Genomic DNA, 19,995 nt, shown 5'->3' with positions numbered 1-19,995 from the left:
ATCAAACATACAAATAATGGCATAGAAAAAACTAATTTCAATACAAGAAAGAAAAAATTCATATAATTTTTTGCATCATAATTTAACTTGCTGAATTGTTGCAACGAGGGAATAGAAATTGTTGACAAATTTTAATAATGTACTTTTTTGTAATTGATCTATTGCTTGACTGCCACAACTGGTACTTGGTTTATTCTGACATGTTCTGTGCTTCCAAAGGGAAAAATAGATTAGGTATATTTTTAGTCTTATTGTGATACTTTTATACATTTTATACATTTTGTATATATTATTATATATAAATGTACATATAATTAATATTATATACGTATATAATAATATAATTAAATAAAATCTAGATAAACAAAACAATTTGAAATCTCAAGTATTAAAAGTGTAATCACAACAAAACTCTTTTCTAATACTTATCGGAGGTTCTGTTTGTACAGTAATAAACACGAATCATGAACTTTAACATGAGGTAAGTCAAAAGTCTTATTTTCTAATATTTCTGATATTTTTAAGTTATTGAAAAATAAGTTTCAAAAATAGAATAAACACAATAGCGTCGAAATTGTTGCAAGATAACTGAGAAAATCAAGGATGAAATTTTAGAAATTATTCTCGCACAAAACAAGTCTGTAATAGACAAAATGAGTCTAAATTGAACTTATAGCTTTCATTTTGATTTAAGTCATATGTGACTTCTTTCTTTATAATATATGACTTTATCATTGTAGTCATACATGCATTCTTTCTTCGCAATGCACGAATAAATTTATTTTTTCATGTGACATCACATAGATTTTAATATAAATTGAGAAAATATACGACGATTGGCTTTTTCAGTATATGAGTTAATAATTAAATAGACCTAATTATTAGTTACTTAATCATCTGTTATAATATCCTATGTTTACAAAGTCCATTTTCATTGAAAATGTAGGACATATGCAGATTGAAATGTGCATTTATTTTGCAGAATATATAATGTTCAATATATATATCTAGCAAAAATCTATTATCAAATATGTAAGTGATGGCATAGGAAAAACTGGTTTATTTCAATACAAGAAAGAAAAAAATTCACATAATTTCTTGCATCTGGCATCATAATTTAATTTGCCGAATTGTTGTAACAAGGAAATAGAAGTCGTTAACAAATTTTAATAATATACTTATCCGTAATTAATATATCGCTTGACCGCGATAACTGGTGCTTGCTGTTTATCTTGATATATTCCATGCTTTCCAAAGGAACAAAGAAAAAACTAGACTAGATATACTTTGTCCTTTTGTGATATTTTTATACATGTTTTATGTACATAGAGTAATTAATAAAATATTTATGAATAAATTAATAAAATCTGAGAAATCTCAAGCATTAAATTAAAAATTCAATTACAACGAAATTCTTTTTGTATCTTTATCAGAGGTTCTGCTTGTACAGTAAGAAACATGGATATCATGAACTTCATTTATTAACATGAGATAAACCAAAGTTCTTATTTTTTAATATTTCTAACATATTTTTAAGTTATTAAAAAATAAGTTTTTACGGTTTTCTCTTTTTATAAACGCATTAACATTTAACTCGATGAAATCTAATGAGTTCTTTCTAAAAATAGTGTCCATAAGTATAATTATTACACAAATATAAGAATTAATACAGAGATAAATACGCTATAAAAAACGCTGAACCATTACGATTTCGTGCGTGTTTGTTATTGTGTTTAAATGCAATATATTCAAATATTTTATATATAAAATATTTTACATTTTACATATGTAGATATTTAAAACTATTTGCATAGCTTGTTTCAAGATTTATAAATATATAAATGAATAGAATATTGAATATCAAAGATGTCTAAACGTGCTGTGCTTCTTCTTTTTGTAAGTTTTTTCTTCTCGTTTATTAATTACATTAATATGTACTCAAATAGAAAATATAATTCATTTTTCCAACAGTGATAAATTTAAAGATGGAATGTGTTAAATGAAGAAAAGCAATGCAACAATGCATTTCCATGCGTAATAAATATGCACTTCGAAACTGTTGACAGGTAAACTTAAGTTATACTTTATATATCATTTCTGAAAAACAATCTTGCTTTGATTACTTTTATCTTATATTATCATTTAATATAAGTTTAAGATAAATACTCTTTCAAATAGAGTATAAGTAGTTTTTAATACAAATGTATTTTCTGATATCACATAAACTCGCGGCATGCGAAGGCAGTGCTAATAGAAAAAATGCAATTGAGAATTAAATAAGTAATATTATGCTGTTTTTATGGCGTATATAATTAAAGCATAATAAATACATAACTTTCCTAACATCAATTTCTTTGAAACAGAAAAAAACTTTAATATCAAAAGTTTTAAAAATAAAATAAAAAATTTTTGTTAACTTTTTTATATTGCATATGTGTGATATATTTGTAACATTAAATCTCTGATCGATGTCGCAAATGACGAAACCTAACAGTTACAAACAAATCTGGCAAAATTCCATAATGTAATGAGTATACAATAAACATAGACTGCATTAAATTAATTTAAACAAATCAACAATTTTAACTTAAAATAACATACATTACGTATTTCTATCTATTAGCAAATAATACAGCGAAAGAAATTGTGTTTTTGTTAAAACTTTAAAACAGAATACTTTGGTCAAGTTGATTAAGTTTTATTATTATAGATCTTATATAAAGACAAAACATTCTACTAATATACAAAATGAAATTAATTCATTTAACATTTATTTGTAATAAAAATAAATTATTAGACTTTATTAGGTTTATTCTTTTTTCAGAATATGCAAAATCTATATTTTTTTAATCCAGTCTTATTCTTTCTATATTTCCATATCATTTTTAATTTATCGTTTCTTTTTGTATAGAATATTGTTAAAAAACTTGGTTCAACTTTGGAAACATAGTCTATTAACTGTAATGTTAGAAAGTAAGTTTATTAATCTTGATAATTTATATTATTTCATTCCAGATTTTTTTTCTAAAAAGTATTTCCAGAAATTTTAATGTCATATAAACTTATTGTATGCCGAGAATATGTTTCTAAAGTTAAAATGTACTTCTCGAAAATATTCAGTAACAATAATGCGTATAACTTTTAAAAATGTGTATAACTTTTAAAAAAATTATATGTTTTTCTTAATATATGACAATATCTCTTATTCATTAATTAGCGACATTTCGTAATTCAGGACACACACATACATATAAAAGAATTTTGAAGTTATAAAGCATAAATATAAGAAGATTTTTGTGTCGATATAACAACTTGATACCTTAAAAAGAAACAAATAGTCTGAAATTATACTATTGTGTCAATATAAGTATCGCATACTATGTGTATAGTTTTGTATACGTGTAATTTCTATACATTTCGGAAAAATATTGTTTGAAAGACAATCATATATCCTTATAAATGTTAATCGCTGATCAATATTGCACTAACTTTTAAAAGATTGCAAATATATATATATATATATATTCTCTGACGTTGATACAGTATTAATATAATATAATATACACATAATATGATACAGCTCATTAAAAAGTATAATTTTATAATTCTCGAACCTGTAAATTGCTGGCAGTAGCACACGACTAATAAGTCGTGTTAATATCCACTGTCTCGTGGTTCCAAATGTATGTTAACCAATTGTGAACCATGGATAAATTATAATTTGTATTATAATACGAAAAACGTATATTATGTGTCACGTTTCGATGGCGGTATTAAATGTTCTGGTAATTCGGCCGGTAAATCATATCCTTCGAGCTTTATATTAATTAGATGCATGGCTAAGGCAAATTCGTCAGAGTCTAAGAATCCATCTTTATTAATGTCTGAAAGCTTCCAAATCTTTCCAAGCACGCTGTTTGGCAATTTGGACTTGACCATTTCTGATTTGGCCGCTAGTAATATAAAGTTATACATAATTAGAATATTTTATTTCAAATTGCCACACTTATATAAATATTGCATATTTATATAAGTGTTTATATAAATTCTTCTAATTATAGTAGCAAAAAATGCAGAGCTATATAAGTAAAAGCAACTATCGTCTCTATAAATTTATCAGTCATACCTGCTCCTGTAATTTTTCCATCTTGTGGTCCAAGTGATTCAAAGAGGCTATCATATTTATATCTTTCCTTATTGACAATCCATTCTGGTTCACCTGCACCCGCATCAATTCCTTCTCCTCTTTTGTATCCAAATGGACTAACTTGATCTTTTACACCTTCAAATGCTCCTCCTAAAATTGAGATATATACAATTTTTTTCTATAAATTTAGAATATGTAAATACCATATTGTATATATTTTCTTGTATTAGTTTTTTAATCAATTAAATTTAACTTTTAGCAAAAATTTTATGGAAGATTCAAACAATTTTTTGGAAGTATTTTGATTCAAGATTTACTAAGATTTTAATGTAAACAAACGTTGACAAATACCTGTAAGTGTTTCCGAAACAGTGGTGACTTCTTCATGTGGTATCATAGCCATAAGCTTCGCGATATCTTCAGCGAGCATTTTATCCACTATTTCTAATAACTTAGGCTTCAGGGGATTAAATTTATTAAAATCGTGATGTGCTAAACTCTCTTGCATCTTCTTTAGATCCGGAAAATCACCAGGTGAAATCTTTTGCTCCCTTTGAATTTGATCGTAAGTCTGGCCCAAATTTTTTATCAGTTCTTTTTTCTTAGTATCCTTACCAAACATACTCGGCATATCTTTCCGCAAGGCACTTATTATGTACGCGTGTACCTATACATTTTTGATAAATGTTGATGAATTTTATTGATATAAGAAACATTAGAGTCTCTTATCATGTATATCTAGTTTAAGACTTAAATTGGAGAAAGAAATTAATTCTTTGTTTCATGTACCTTTGCTAAGCGTGCTCGTTTAATTAAATCATTAAGTTTTCTTAATGCAGCATTTTTTGGAAGGGATTGCATATCTCTGAATAAATCTTGTTCTTCATCTTCAAATAGTCTAAAAGAAGATTCACAAGAGACTTTTAAATATAAAATATTAATAAAAATAATTATATAATAAAAATAAACTAGAAGATACACAAGCACTTACCTTCTATTAACATCATATCTTAAGGGCTGATCCCAAAATGAGCCAATATAAACTCTAGCTACTTCTGGAGTTTGTAATACCTTTCCTAACGACCACATTAGAGCACCATATACTCTCATGAGCTGTTGATGGTCTATCATGTCAGCTTTATTAAGAACAATTCTAATTTTATCATCATGTCCACGTAAGGCCTCGATAGATCTGCGGAATTCATCTGAGATATCGAGCTTATGAGCATCAAACAACAAGATAATCCTATCTACGCGTTCAGCAAACCATTCTAAAACACCAGTAAAGTCATAGCCTCTGTCAACCTGAGGAAAATAGTCAATATTTAAGATATACATTTATCATATCACAAAAACATATATATCTCAATATGTAAAAACAGAGCTACAAAAGGAATACCTACTCTTTGTTTCTCACCAGATAATATACCAGGTGTATCTACTATAGATATGCCTTTCAAAACAGGTGACGCTACAGTCGAACACTGAAATCTGTTCAAGAATGCATTGCCGAATTTTGAAAGTGGCCTGAATTGTTTATTTGGATCTACGACCAAGGCATTTCCAGGAATAACTCCTTCCTTTTCATCGTACATGACAGCGATAAATCGATCCGTAGTAGGCTCTGGTCCGATTCTGATACCAGGGAACTCTCTTTCTAACAGATATTTGATAAATGTGGTTTTGCCAGTGGAATATTGCCCAACTAGGAGAATCATGGGTTTTGCATCAAAGTCCGGATCGTCCAGCTGTGGTGAATGAAAGTCATGGAACTGGTAATACTGTTCCAATGGCAATAACTTTGATTTGTATATTCTCTTAAGGCCTTCGGTGACATTTTCGAAGAGATCTTGCTTGCTATTCTCCTCGCGACTCAGCCAGCTAAACATGTTGACAATCTGCAACAAATTGAGTTCTATATTCTTGCTAATGAACTTGTTATCATGTATATTCATGCACAGTCTGAATTCCAAAGACTAGTCGCATTAGCATTAAGTAACACCGTGTCCTGTTAATTACGTTTCCTTTGTTTGAGCTATTGTAAGTACGGATTGTGACTCATTGTCAGACTACAATTCTAGACCAGTCGTTCCGGACTGATGCCACGACGGCCTACAAAGGTTAAGGTTATCACAACAATTATATCAGACTATACTCTGCCCCCAAATTCCACGCTTGTGCCTTCGAGACGTGTCTTTCAAGGTAGACTGAAGATAGACTGAAAGGATATCGCGTGGAACATTGTATTTGAAAACTCGGTCATGCTTTGTTCTAGAAAGCAACTTATCGGTACCTCCTTCTTTTCCGATATCCTATCCAGCACCTCCTCCTTACCTTCAAGGAATAGTTGCAGAGATCTCAAATACTTGAAGCGTGCAGAAATGAATACTTGAAGTGCAAAAATGCAAATGAGTGTGAAAAGGAACACGTGGACGGGATCTAAGTAGAGGAAGAGAGAGGGAGAAAGGGGAATCAAGAGAGCACCGTCGAACACCAACCTTTGCTCGTATCCGTCGGTCAAGGATGAACGGGTGCGCTTGACAGAGCACGACGGACGCGAGGGCGAGTGCGGACTAACGGAAGAGCCGAGAGCGCGATGGAAGGCAACGCTCGGACGACCAAGACGATCCAAGGTGGTCCGCTGCCGACGTGACGTATACACGACCCAAACCGACCGCGGAAGAGTACGCTGAGTACGAGCGATACAGACTTCCGGAACGGTGGTGGTAGTGGTGGTGCGATGGTGGTGGTGGTGGTGGTGGACGTGGTGGTTGTTGCTCAGATTTCTGCCACGATGCTCACCGAGTCACGATCGCCAGCGGTGACGTAAACGGCGATGTAACTGGTGGAAGGCGCGTCGCGCTGCACGAGCAGCTCGGGAAAACGAGCTATCGCGAGGCGGAGTCGTGCCCGATAAACCGGGACTGATATAGAACGTGTTTTTAGAGAAAATAGACGACGTACGATCGACAGCTCAGAATGACAGCACGACTCTGCGACAACTGACAGGTTGTCGGCAGCAACCACTGTACGGCATTCAGCATTGGGCTCAGTCCGCTCAGTGCCGACAACTGACAATTGCCAAAGCGCAAACGAGAGGAGGGTGAGGGGGGAAGGTTGCTGACTAATAGGACATACCCCGAGTTCGCACATTATGAATTGTTTTCATAATGCTATGTTAGTTAAATGAACAGTTAAATTAGCAATCAACTAAGTAATAAGAATTTATTCTTATTACTGTATGAGTAAATAAATTAATATATTACTACTAATAATGTATATACTATATAATATAATATATATACTATAATATATATACTACTAATAATATATTACTATTAATTATTATTACTATATGAGTAAATAAATTAATTAACACGACTGATGAGTTTATTGAATAGAAATATCAATAAATATGTTATACTGATTTTTTAAATAAATATACATACACTTAAATGATTTTCCGTTAAATACAAACTAACAGTACATTACATCAACATTATGATTTTCTATTTAACTTACAATTTAATCTAACTGTAACATAACACATGTTGTACATATATAACAGTCTACATTGTTATTGCTAAGTAGGAAACTATAACACTGATGTGTAATAATAATGTTACTGTTAGCTTGTGCTCGAGTTAGGAATAACTTTGGGCACTGTGCACAATGAAAGATATACTAAAAATAGGAATAAGTATTAATAAATGGATAATAAATATTAAATATTATAAAAATCAAATTAGGAGTAGAGATTGAATTTAAATCACAATAGATACAAATAAGATATGATGTGTGTCTTAATTCATGTTTGTATCCACTGTGTGTTACTTTTCATCTCTATTTCTAATTTTTTGATTTCTTTAATATTTAATATTTATTTCATTATTTATTTTTTAATTTTTTTCTTTATTTATAAAAAAAATTTTCTATTATTTCCTAATACTTTCTTCATTGTGCGCAAGATTTTAGGATTCAAATGAAAAACATAAGGAATAAAAACAGGGAGTAACACATATAACACAATATTATATATAACACAATAACATATATAACACAATAGTAACAATAAAAAACAAGCCCGTTCAAACCAACATCTGTTTTTCGGATGCACAATTTATTTACGTGTGAATTAAACAATTCATATCAATTAAATAATGAACGTTTCGACCATTTTGATTCTTATCAATATCATATTTAAAACGCTAGCCTAGTATTCATAACTTCCAATATCATGCTCCGTGACAATCCTGTCCATTCTTCTTTATCCAATTACCAGATTAGATAAATTAAAAATGAATTCCTATACATTGTGTCAAAAGTGAAACACATCGTCCAACCAAGTTTACAGACTTTCAGTGGACCAACATTCAAAAAACGACTTCAACAATCCTGCGGTGACGATAGTCAGAAACGTAATGAAACGTTTATTATTTAATTGATATGAATTGTTTAATTCACACGTAAATAAATTGTGCATCCGAAAAACAGATGTTGGCTTAAACGAGCTTGTTTTTTATTGTTACTATTGATTGATTCTTTCGAGTCTTTTTTGAGATAGTTGATATATAACACGCTCATCAGAAATTACTGTGTATTGTAATACACAATTTTTAATAGGTCTAATCTAGGTCTAATCTATTGCTTGCGTGTTATTCTCTGTTCCTTATTCTTTTCATTGTGTCCTCAATAATACGAATAAATGAACGAGTGAATTCATTAATTAATGGATCTGTTCTTTGTAGCAGAGAGTATACATCTGTATATTCTCATTGTACACTTAAAATGAAATAGATAGATATATATTTGAAGTTTGGCGAAAAGAAAAAGAAAGTGTAGTCCAGCGACAAAGAATAAATTTAATTAATAAAGCTAAGTTTAAAATTAATTGGACAAAGGAAATTGAGGCCGATATTCAGTCAGTTCTTATTTTAAGATCGCCTTAAGTACAATCTTAAGATGTCATAAACCAATCGTAGCGAGCCATATTAGTATCTTTAAGATATTACTTAAGATGATCTTGAAATAAGAACGGATTATTAATATCGGCCTGGAATGCGGAAATCGGCTTGGAAACCTTAGAGATTAATTTTTACGATTTATAAAGTTTTATCTTCAATCTTGAGAGAACAAGAGGCTTGAGACTAACTTGAAATTAGTTGCTGAACGCATTCAGTTGCCGAAGTGCGAGTTACGTGCGCAAGTTCAGGTCGATGACAGGATCGATAGTTTCATAATTCGCGATCGAACGTGCGTGTTTTTATCGGAGGTGTCTCATCGTTCTTCGTGTCGGGAACAAACGGAAAATAACATATACAGAAACAGCTGGACGCGAAGAGGAAACACGAGATAACAGATACCGCGTACTTAATCTCCATTACCTATTTTCTTTCTTATTCTATTTCTACCATCAAACGCGACGCGATGCGCGTGCTTGTGGGATTTTGGCTTGTGAGAGTCCGACCGATTCTCTCTCTCGGTAGAGTTTTCCGCTTCCAGACTTCCACGATTCTTTATTACACTTCGCAATTTTCATTGCGAAACCAAATTAATCATTAAAGCATTCGCGTGGTATTCCTCTTGGTATTCCTGGCATTTCCGCATCTTGAATTACATTTCTCGCACGCGTTTCCGCACGAAGTTGGGCACTCTCGGCTCCGGCGCGAAGTTGTCGAGTTCGGTTCCTATATACGATTATTTTTCAAATTTCGTCGCTTCGCAGTTCTAAGCGAGTTGTCAGTGCGATGTCTATTGATGGATTAGTTGCCAATTTCGATGGAAAAAACATGCGTGACGTTGTCAGTTCGCGAAAGTTCTCGTCATTTCGTTAATCAACGTGAGGGATGCTGAGGAAAGCGAGGATACGTCAAGGTATGCTAAATGTCATTCTTAATTAAGGGTTAGAATTAAAAGAATAAAATATGGAAGGTTAGTCGAAATCTATTTATTCTTCGAAGGCGAAGAATCGAGTTTTATTATATAAATATAATTTATAATATATAAATTGTCATGTATAATATATATATAATCAATTATGCCTTATTATGTAATTTATATAAATGTATATATTAATTTATATATATATATGTATAAATTATGCAATTATGTATAATAAATATAAAATATTATTACGCACGATAAAAAAATTAATAATTTATATTAATATTATATTAAATATAAAACCTTTTAATAGATTGGTCGTTTTGTGCTCAAAACGATGCTTTTAAAGCGTCAAATAAATAATATTTCCTCTTTTCCTGTATATCCTCTTCATTTTCATTTTCATCTGCATTAATGAAGTTCTATTCCATTAATAAATGAAGCTCTTATATTTTTCTTTATTATATCGTAGCCGTTAAAGCATATCTTACTGTGCTAGAAATTATTAAAGATTAAGAAAACGATAATGGCTAGAATTAATAGCTTCATATACGAGGAAATTTTACGAAAATATATTGAACAATTTAAAAATCAACTTATTACTGTAATTATTACTTTAGTCATTTATTTATTTTTTTAATGATTGACTCATTAATGTTTTCTTTTATTAAATGAATATAAATAATTGCACAATAAATCATTAAAACGGAGAAACGTTTAGCGGATCTATTGCTACCCACGTGATCGTTTTCCTTACATTTACTAATGAGAAAAGAGATCTGCAGAATCGGAAAAATATAGGATATACCACTTCACTAGAATTTCCTTCTACGAATAATTATTATTACTTTATTCGTTTATTTTATCGGTTTATTTAAAGATCCTCACTCATTACTGTTTTTCCTTTAAGCTGAAATGTTTAAGGATTGCGTAACAAATCATTAAAACAAAGAAACATTTAGCGGGTATCTATTGCCACCTACGGGAATTTTCCTTACTTTTGCTAATGAGAAAAAAGATCTACGAAATCGGGAAAATATAGGGTATCCCAGATCACTAGGATTTCCTCCTACGAACGGTAAATTATATAATGCTGTAATGGTAACAAATGAGTGACATAACGGAGGCGTAATGTTAACAATATGTGGCCATGTCAAGAGAGACAATCGATAACTGTGACCTTGTCTCATGCAAGATCGATCGAATCACGAAACGTTGAATCGCTAGCAATGCAGTGGATTCGCGCGAATAAAACTTAAATCGTTAAATAGTGAATTACGAAAAATGATAAGCACGAGCTAAGCCTTCTCTCTTATCTTTTCTGTTAAATGCATAGCATTGAGTTAGCCGCAATTTCCTTGATTCTGATTGATAAAAAATGGAATATTGCGGACGCAGCAATCAAATTAACGATGCAATATCTGTAGCTTAGAAAAAAAATTATACATCAAAGCAATATCTGTGTAACTTAGAAAAAGATTATAATTCCTTGATAGCGATCTTATCTGAAGAGAATTTCGCGTATCGGGCCGAAATATTATATTGAATTAATATTCGCCTCGACAAATGTTTAATTATTTCGTTGTCACTTAAATTATTTTTTTTACTTATTGGAAAAAAAATCATTTTTACTTTTTTTTTCGCAATAATCTACGGACAGAAGAAATTAATTAAAATCATATCATGACAAAGTGTTTCATTCAATTTATCCGTAAGTAGAACACGTATTGAGATCAGAGGTGTATCTCCCTATTGCATCGAGCGCGACTGTTTAATTGCTAATTGCGCACGCACTATTCGGTACAACAGACAATAGTTCACGCCAATAATCGTACATGATATTACGCAATGATATGCAAAACGGGTCCAGTGTCAGCCGTTGCATAAGCAAAATGGGCACATCCCGGTTAAACGATTTCGTGTCCATTTATTCGTCTTAACAAGCTTCGCTTGAATTACAACTGGTTTGCAGAGATACTGACAATGAGTTGTTACGTGCACATTGTGCACTCGACCGCAGACTTTCGTAGTCTCCCTAAGGAGCAGAATGCGGATGTCCTTAGTAATGCAACGTTGAGTTTTGAAAAATTTGGCAAGTTTATTCAGCGAATTTATCAACTTTTATTTTTAATTTATTCATAACACTTTCATATTTTTGTCGTATAAATCTGTATTTTAGTAAAACTTAGATCTTGAAAGTTACATTCTTATTTCTTTTAAATTCTTCTAATATGATATATAATTATATGTTCTGTTTAAATCTAAGAGTTAATTCGATTTTTTTAAATATCTGGTAACAGCAACCGCGAGTGAAGAATAAACAAAGAAATTTCGATAGATAATATAATCAAATTATAATTTATTAAATCATAATTTAATAAAAAAAGTAACCGAAAATTTTCTTTGGGCGATTCAAAATATAATTTTATATTGAAAAGTACAGACGACATAATAATGGAAATTAACTTTCTCGAGAAAATATTTTCTTAAAGAATGATTGAGAAATTCTTTTTATAACTTCTTGAAAAAATTTCTATCTTATACTTAGCGTCAATATAGATATTGCTGAAACGATATCATTCTTATCATTTATCAGAATTGCATAAGATACTGACGATCCTATTTCTGTTACTGATAACAGTTTTGACGATTATCTGCAATAAGATGTCAGAGGCGCCTTCTGTGCTAAATTTTTCATACTGTACATTCATACCGACAAATAAGAATTTATTAAAGCAATACGAGAAATTTTTAATTACACTTGCTTGTATAAATTTTATTTTTACAGAATTCGCATAGCAGATGGATTTATCATCCATCAATGGATTCTTCATATATACGGAGGTGAAAAACGAAGTGCGTATTCGAATAATGATGTTTTATTAGTGGATCAACGTTAGTAAGTACAATACAATTTTCACATTATTACGAAAACGCTTCTAGTTTTCTTTCTATTTTACAATTAATTATACATATATTATTTTAATACTTGCTATATATCGCTATCACTTTATGATAATATTAGAAGTGTATAAATCTGAAATTCCTTAATTGCTAATATTGACAATTACGAGATTAATAATTATAAGTATAATGTAATTAACTGGCCCTACATTTAAATTAAGAAGTATTGGTCACGGAATTACATATATTTCATTTAACACATACTAAATGATTAGCACTAATGAGTGCATCGGGAGAAACGCTATTAGCGCTGTTTGTGTCATTCTATGTTTATCGTTCATTTCGTAAAACAAGGATAGAATAACATAAATACGCTAATAGCTTCTCTTCCGAACACACCATGTTTCTTGTTTCGCTTTGTATATGCAGTTTCATGTAAAGGTACAAATTTAATTTCATAATGAAGTACAATTGTAAACATATTGTAAATTATTATCTAAAACTCTCAGTGTTTCTTTAAATAAAAAGAGAATTTACCAAGATACTCTTATTTGAAAAATATAATTTACAATGAGGTCAGCAATAAGAGTACAGCGTGGTACTTTGTGCGCAAAAGTTCATATATGTATATTTCATACTTAAAATGTGCAGTCATATGGTGACTGGGAACAGGTTAAGAAACATAATTGTAAACTGGCTCGCTCGTGTTTTATTTACATTTTATCTTTTTACTTTTCCCTATATAACTGCAAATTTTTACTTTATTTCTGAAGGAATTTATACTTTTAACCTTTTTTGACGGTTCTTTAAACTATACATTTGCTCTTTCGATTTGAATCGGAGTAATGACCGTATCTCTATCCAAGAGCGTGAGATTTAAAGAATTGTCGCTGAGGACAGCTCGAAATATAATAGAAACGTCCGTTTGCATCGTTTAACGTAAGTATGAATTTTTGCGTCGTACTCTCACCAATAGTTTTACATTTTACATTCTGCGTCCCAATCGTCCGGAATCACTTTGTGCCACACTTGCTTCAGATTTTGCAATAGGCAAGGACTCGCGCAGTTAGGAATTTTTAAAGGATGCGCGTTGTCCATTTCCGTATTATTCAAATATAGTGCCTTTATGATAACAAACAGAGAATAGAATAAATTAGTTTATTATATTATATAATTATTTTATAATTTATAAATCACTAGAGTAGCAATCGTGGGAGGTATAAAAGTATTTATTAGATAATATGCATGTAATATATTAGTATGCAAATAGGAACTATTTCAGGAATTCCGGATGAATCTCAGCAATTATGCAGAACCGCTAATTGTTACCATTAATTAATTAAATCGATTACGCGTTATTTCCGGTAATTACATAATGTAATATCTATTATAATTTTCAATAATGACGTAACAAAATACTTAGACGGAATTTGCAGCGTGTTAAAGTTTTCGCGATATGTGAAACAATTTCTGATTATAAAAATATTCATAGCTCTAACATAAAACTTTACGATAATGATACTACGATAACTATCTACCTTTACTTCTTGGTCGGCTCCATTATTGGAGAAGTGTAGTTCCAATATGATCATCGCTCCGTAATCTGGTTTAAGAAGCTCATTCGTGAATCCCATTGTCCTCATCACGTTAACGATAGTTACGTCGTGAGCGGAATAAAAATAAGATCGTTTTGACTTGGGATTGTCTTTACTCTCTCCCATGTGATGTAAAATTTCTTTTAGTAGCGGGCCTGCAAATAGTGATAATATAATTTCCAAAACAAGATTTTGTGATATAATTTAAATGTATATTTTCAGCGATATTATTTTATCACTGTAGAGATATCGTCGTACCTCCACGAAGACGTTTTTGGATAGTGCCCTCGGTGAAGATTGCGAGGCTACGAGCGGCTATTTCACGCATCTCGTCGTTGTAAAAATTCTGCGTCCATGCTGGAAGCTGTAAATCGTGTTGCTCTTCGATCTCAAGGGTGTTGTAAAGAAACTCGACGTCGGTGATCGTGCTGATATTCTGTCCGGTGTGCTTCGTTAGTTCCTTATAATACTCGGCCATTTTCTTGTCCGATTTTTTTTCTTCCTCTATATATGCCTGTTTTAGAGCCGCCTCTAGCTTTGGACATGGTGCCTTCATCACAATCAGCTACAATAATATCACTGTATTGAAAAATAAGCTTTTTTATAGACTTTCATGTTTTTAACAAGTAATTTATCATTTATTTAATTTTCTGCCGGCCAAATTGGACTTTGAAATCATAATCGATATACTGATTATGAATTTTGGTTATAAATTTAAATCTGTAAAAAATAAGTAAAACAATTCAACTTCTAAGATAAAAACTCGTTGTTAAAGTTTTCATGAGTAGACAAGAATTTTTTCAGATTTTTATAGTCTGGAATAATTTGTCCTGAAGTTCAAAAACTCAAGTTGCTAACGAGAGATACAAAATTTGACATAGCCGACGGGTTAAAATTACAAATATATTCTTCTTATCATACTGTTTTAATTCGAATGTTTTTGCAACGTAAAATGAAATTTTATGCATAAAATTTGATGTTTATACGCAGATTGTAACAATTAATTGACTTGTTGCAATCTTAAGATTACAAATTACATGTTTTTGCTTGAACAATAATAAATATTTAAAAAAAAGATTTTTTAAAACACAAGGAGATAGTGAATAAGATTTCATATAAAATTTTAAACTATAAAAAAACTCTTTTGATTTAACATTATAAATTTGATTTTGTATTATACCTTGTCTAATTCCCGTGGTATCGAGTGTACAGGAACGGGAGTCCATGTCAAACCGGGTACGAACATGTCCTCGGAACTTGGTGTGAACAATCCGGCGAGTAATGCCAGTGCCGACATGACGCACCGATCCGCGTAGCTGCTACGTATCAGCGTGGCTGTGCTCTCGAATTTACGACCGATTATAGGGCCGTATTTTAAGCGTATCCACTGACCCATGTTATACAGTTGACGCATTCCTTTCTGAAAGTGGATTTCGAGATTGATAACGCGCATCGTACACCATTATTCATGCTCGATCACGCGTTTTACAATCGCGATGCATGTTGTGCAAGGATGTGATTTTATTTATAGCAAGTCTGGACATATATTATCATATTATATACGGTAATAATATTGATTCATCGGTATTTGTGTGTATTTTGTTCGAACCTTGGTCAAAGAGCCCCAACCACCGGGCCAATCGTAATTTTTATAAGGATCCTTAGGATAGGCCTCTGTAGGAGTTCGATCGCCATGACGAAACAGCTATCAACAAATAATGACGATTTTTGTACGAGAGAAAAATATTGTTCATTTAACACGCAAGTTCACCGCGCTTTTTCTTATCTAATAAATTCTTTGATTAAAATTCCTGAAGCAGGATTCGTTTAAATGCTATTTAAAAAAATTAAGGTAACATTACAGATACTTTTAATACACTAAAAAAAGAAATCTGGTAATAGCTACTAAATGTATTGTATCTCGTTTAGCACACATATTGATGGAGTGTTTATTTAATTATTATTATGTATGGTTGATACTATTATTACCAAACATAATTATAATTAATTACATAGGTATAAATAATAATTAAGATAATATCTAGAAAAATAAAAACAACGTTTAATTTTGATCATATTAACCAAATATTTGATTGAAATTATTTTATCGAAGCTTTAATATCTATCATGTAGACTTCATTATTATCACCAGATTTTTTTCAATATACCGAACGTATTTTAGCGAACGTTATCTCTCTATTGCATACCATTTATGATGTTAAAATAAAGTGATTAAATATCTCGTAAAATTGTGAAGTTAACAGATTCAAGTTTTATTAAACGTAAACATTAAAATTAAATTAACACGTTAATGGAAGCGGGATGACGGACCAACTGTTACAAACGAGCTACTCACAAAAACCACCTGCTGTAATGTGTCACGTTCGGTAACCAGAGATGCAAACGCCGTGTACGCTAACAGCATACATGCGATGAAGGTTCCGAGTATAACCACGCTCACGCAAACGCCAAGCTTTCGGATACGACAATTACCCATCGAGGTTCGTCCTCTGGCCCGATCCATTTGGCCCAATTATACGTTTCCCGTAGCAATCTCAAGTAACTTCTTCGGTTGTAGACTAGATGGTAAACGAGAGCTCGTTAGCGGCTAGCGCAATGAGTCCAGTACAAATCTATAGTCATTTAGCAGCTGTCCCTTCTAAAATAAGTTAGTACACATATAAAGTTACTTTGCGCGATTGAGAATCAGCTGCTTTGTTTATCTCAACGTTGGAATTATCCCTTCAGTTAGTGAATCATTATTTTAGCAAAACAGAAATTTAGATTATACAGATCTAACAATAACCATAAGTTAAAGAAATAAAAAGGATACACAGAGAGAAAAATTTGCTATGAACGCTAATCCTATGCCATAATGGCAAATTCTATTTGCAAATATAGGGATCGCAAATTATTTGCAGGTCTTACAAATATCTATTTTTTTTTGTACTCATTATAAAAATTATTTGCAACAAATGCAAAATATTTGTCAAATATGTAAACTTGTTTGCTATAAACAGCACACAAATTTGACAATTAAATTTTGCAAGTTTTCTGCGTTCATAGCAGAATCATTTTTCTCCGTGTAGGAAGAAATAAAAATGTGATAATCTTTTCACATTTAAAGTTCGATATCCATGTTTGAAATTGATCTAAATTACAAAATTATATATTTCTTAAAAATGCAATTAGAAAATTCTTTTCCCTTATTGTGTGACAAATATTTAAAAGAAAATGAGACTTTCATGTATAAATAAAAGAAGCTGTTAAGATAGCTTTACTTATTTTCGTAAAAGATCATGGGCTTATCTGGCTTTGCAAACAAATGATTCACTGAATTCAATTACGTTGGAGTTTCTCTGAACTGTGTTTATTAGAAAAACACTTGTTTCTCTGTCAGACAAAGAATACCGGTGCGCTTATCGCAGACTTCTCTATTATCTGTCATGTCATGGCAAGTTTACCTTTTCTCGTACACGTGGGACGTCGTTCGACTACGTCAGCACTAAAAACTACCGTGGTCGATACGGCACTGCGACCGCTCCAGCACGTCGTGCGGTATCCTCTTGACGTTCTTCGTGAAGCGCGCGGAGGGAGATGTGAGGTGCGTGACGTGCGTGAATGTCGAACGAAATTACACGTACTCGTGATTTGCAATCCGAAACGTGCAATAGTCGGTCGGACTCGCGGACGCGAATCCGATAACACACACTGTTATTATTGCTGCTGCGAACCACAGATTCGTCCGCGGATGAGAGCCGACACTCGTTCACTTTACGTTCTCTTCTTTGCAGCACGCTCATTCTTGCGTTGTACATGGCTGAAAGATCGACCGTGAAGGCTTATATATATATGTGCGCGTGTATTCGTGTGTCATACTTACGTAAATTCCATATAAATGTGCATCTGGCTTTCAGTTGCGCTTCAGTTGCCTCTCGATTGTGGAGCGATGCGTTGTTTTCTTTTCGTTGTAAAGTGACTTAATTCGAGAACTTAATTCGAGTGTGATGTTTGAAGTTGGTCAAGCGTTAATTATTATTAAAATTATTAATATTAATGGTTTTAGTCTGTTAGTGATCTTTATCTCTTATTGATAAGGTGTTGATAAATGTTTGATGGATACATTATTAATGGTTTTAAGAGCAACAAGATAACCGTGTGTTTTATTATTGAAGTATGCTTCGAAAATGATAAATGTTATTCTAAATACGTAGTTTCAGAATAATACATATAATTTTTTTTATTTTGTCAAGCTATTTGTTAGTTAAATCAAAACCTATATTGTCTATTTGTTGAAAAACTAGTATTAATATTCTTGAAATTTGATTATTAAAATAAACTAGTTTTTTATTTTGTGACCTAATTATTTACTCATATTTGATCTCTCTGTTACCTTTATTGCTTAGCAATTTTGAACTTGAAAATTGATATTGTCACTTCTGAGAGCACGTAGTAAAAAACTTTTAACACGTTCTATTAAAAGTACTCAAAATGTTCTCAAATGATTTTATATTTCTTATATATAATTTTTTACGAAACAGTCAAAAACAAAACGTTGACGTTTTTTGTACTGAAAAACTGCTATTTCACTGTCGGCAATTTTTACAATACTGGAGGAATATGTGACTTCTCCGTATCGTGTGTTTTCGTACTTCCTATCGTGTGTCCCCCACTTAAAAATTTAGCGATAAAGAGAAACAGGTTATATTTAGCATTGGACACAAAGAAAAATACGGAATATGTTGTCGAAATAAATAAATAAATGCGCGCATGGCTGGGTTAAAGTAACTTTTATTTACGATCAGTTTTTACTAGAGGCGCAATAAATTTTTTTTATGATACACAGAAATAACGCAGGTCGACTTCACGCGCTTCGTTTTGGATTTCGGTGATAACCAAACAACAGGATTTCGCGATTAAGCGAACAAATCGCTTCGTCCGTGCAGGGCACACATTTATTTCTAAAATGGTAGGTAATTTATCCGCGAAACGAGATCCGCATACGTCGAACAAAATAAATTATATCATACGTCACGTATTGGAGCAACAGGAGTTATGTTGCAAAATAATCGTAAAAATATGACAAACGTTATCATATATTTGTAATAATACTAGGATCCATTTTTTGTAACTATTAATTAATAGTCGCTTAATTAACATTATCTTGTATATTATTTTAATGACGTATGTTAACTTTTTCAATCGAAAAGTAATCTAAATCTTGGAGTAATGATAATTATCTCTATATCGAACATTGTTCCGTTGTTAATATAATTTTATGTTGTGAAAGAAGTACAATCTGACAGTCTCGTGTAATTTGCTTGACTCCAAGTCTTCTCAATTATATCATGTGTTGTCATCGAATGCGATTAACGAAACCGTTATCGATACTTACTGTGCACTTTGGTTACCACCTGTTGACAGGAATGCACAAGCTAAATGTCAGAATAAATACCGTTTAGTTTA

At 31.6% G+C, this 19,995-nt stretch overlaps 1 protein-coding gene across 1 annotated transcript; it reads right to left on the bottom strand.

Annotated features, from left to right (window-relative positions):
• Positions 1-3,613: 3,613 nt before the first annotated feature.
• On the bottom strand, positions 3,614-18,338 carry Past1 (putative achaete scute target 1). The gene is made up of 14 exons (XM_018502039.1): positions 17,994-18,338; positions 16,886-17,188; positions 16,139-16,234; positions 15,710-15,949; positions 14,788-15,094; positions 14,473-14,684; positions 13,916-14,056; positions 6,646-6,720; positions 5,551-6,045; positions 5,139-5,452; positions 4,937-5,045; positions 4,499-4,814; positions 4,127-4,297; positions 3,614-3,953 (listed from the first exon to the last, which is right to left on the bottom strand). Exons 2-14 carry the CDS (start codon positions 17,051-17,053, stop codon positions 3,748-3,750), a joined length of 2,850 nt encoding a protein of 949 aa, XP_018357541.1. The 5' UTR covers positions 17,054-17,188; positions 17,994-18,338; the 3' UTR covers positions 3,614-3,747.
• Between the last annotated feature and the right edge of the window lie 1,657 nt (positions 18,339-19,995).

The sequence above is a fragment of the Trachymyrmex cornetzi genome, unplaced genomic scaffold, assembly GCF_001594075.2.
Source record: "Trachymyrmex cornetzi isolate Tcor2-1 unplaced genomic scaffold, Tcor1.1 scaffold147, whole genome shotgun sequence".
In the NCBI taxonomy this organism is placed as follows: domain Eukaryota; kingdom Metazoa; phylum Arthropoda; class Insecta; order Hymenoptera; family Formicidae; genus Trachymyrmex; species Trachymyrmex cornetzi.
The sequence above is the reverse complement of the archived record's forward strand: the minus strand, read 5'-3'. Positions and strand labels throughout refer to the sequence as shown.

Coding starts and splice junctions, on each gene's coding strand:
- Past1 (XM_018502039.1), bottom strand. CDS start 17,053: ATGGATCGGGCCAGAGGACGAACCTCGATGGGTAATTGTCGTATCCGA. Junction 15,095..15,709: donor TACCACGGGAATTAGACAAG/GTATAATACAAA, acceptor ATATTATTGTAG/CTGATTGTGATGAAGGCACC. Junction 4,815..4,936: donor AACGAGCACGCTTAGCAAAG/GTACATGAAACA, acceptor AAAAATGTATAG/GTACACGCGTACATAATAAG.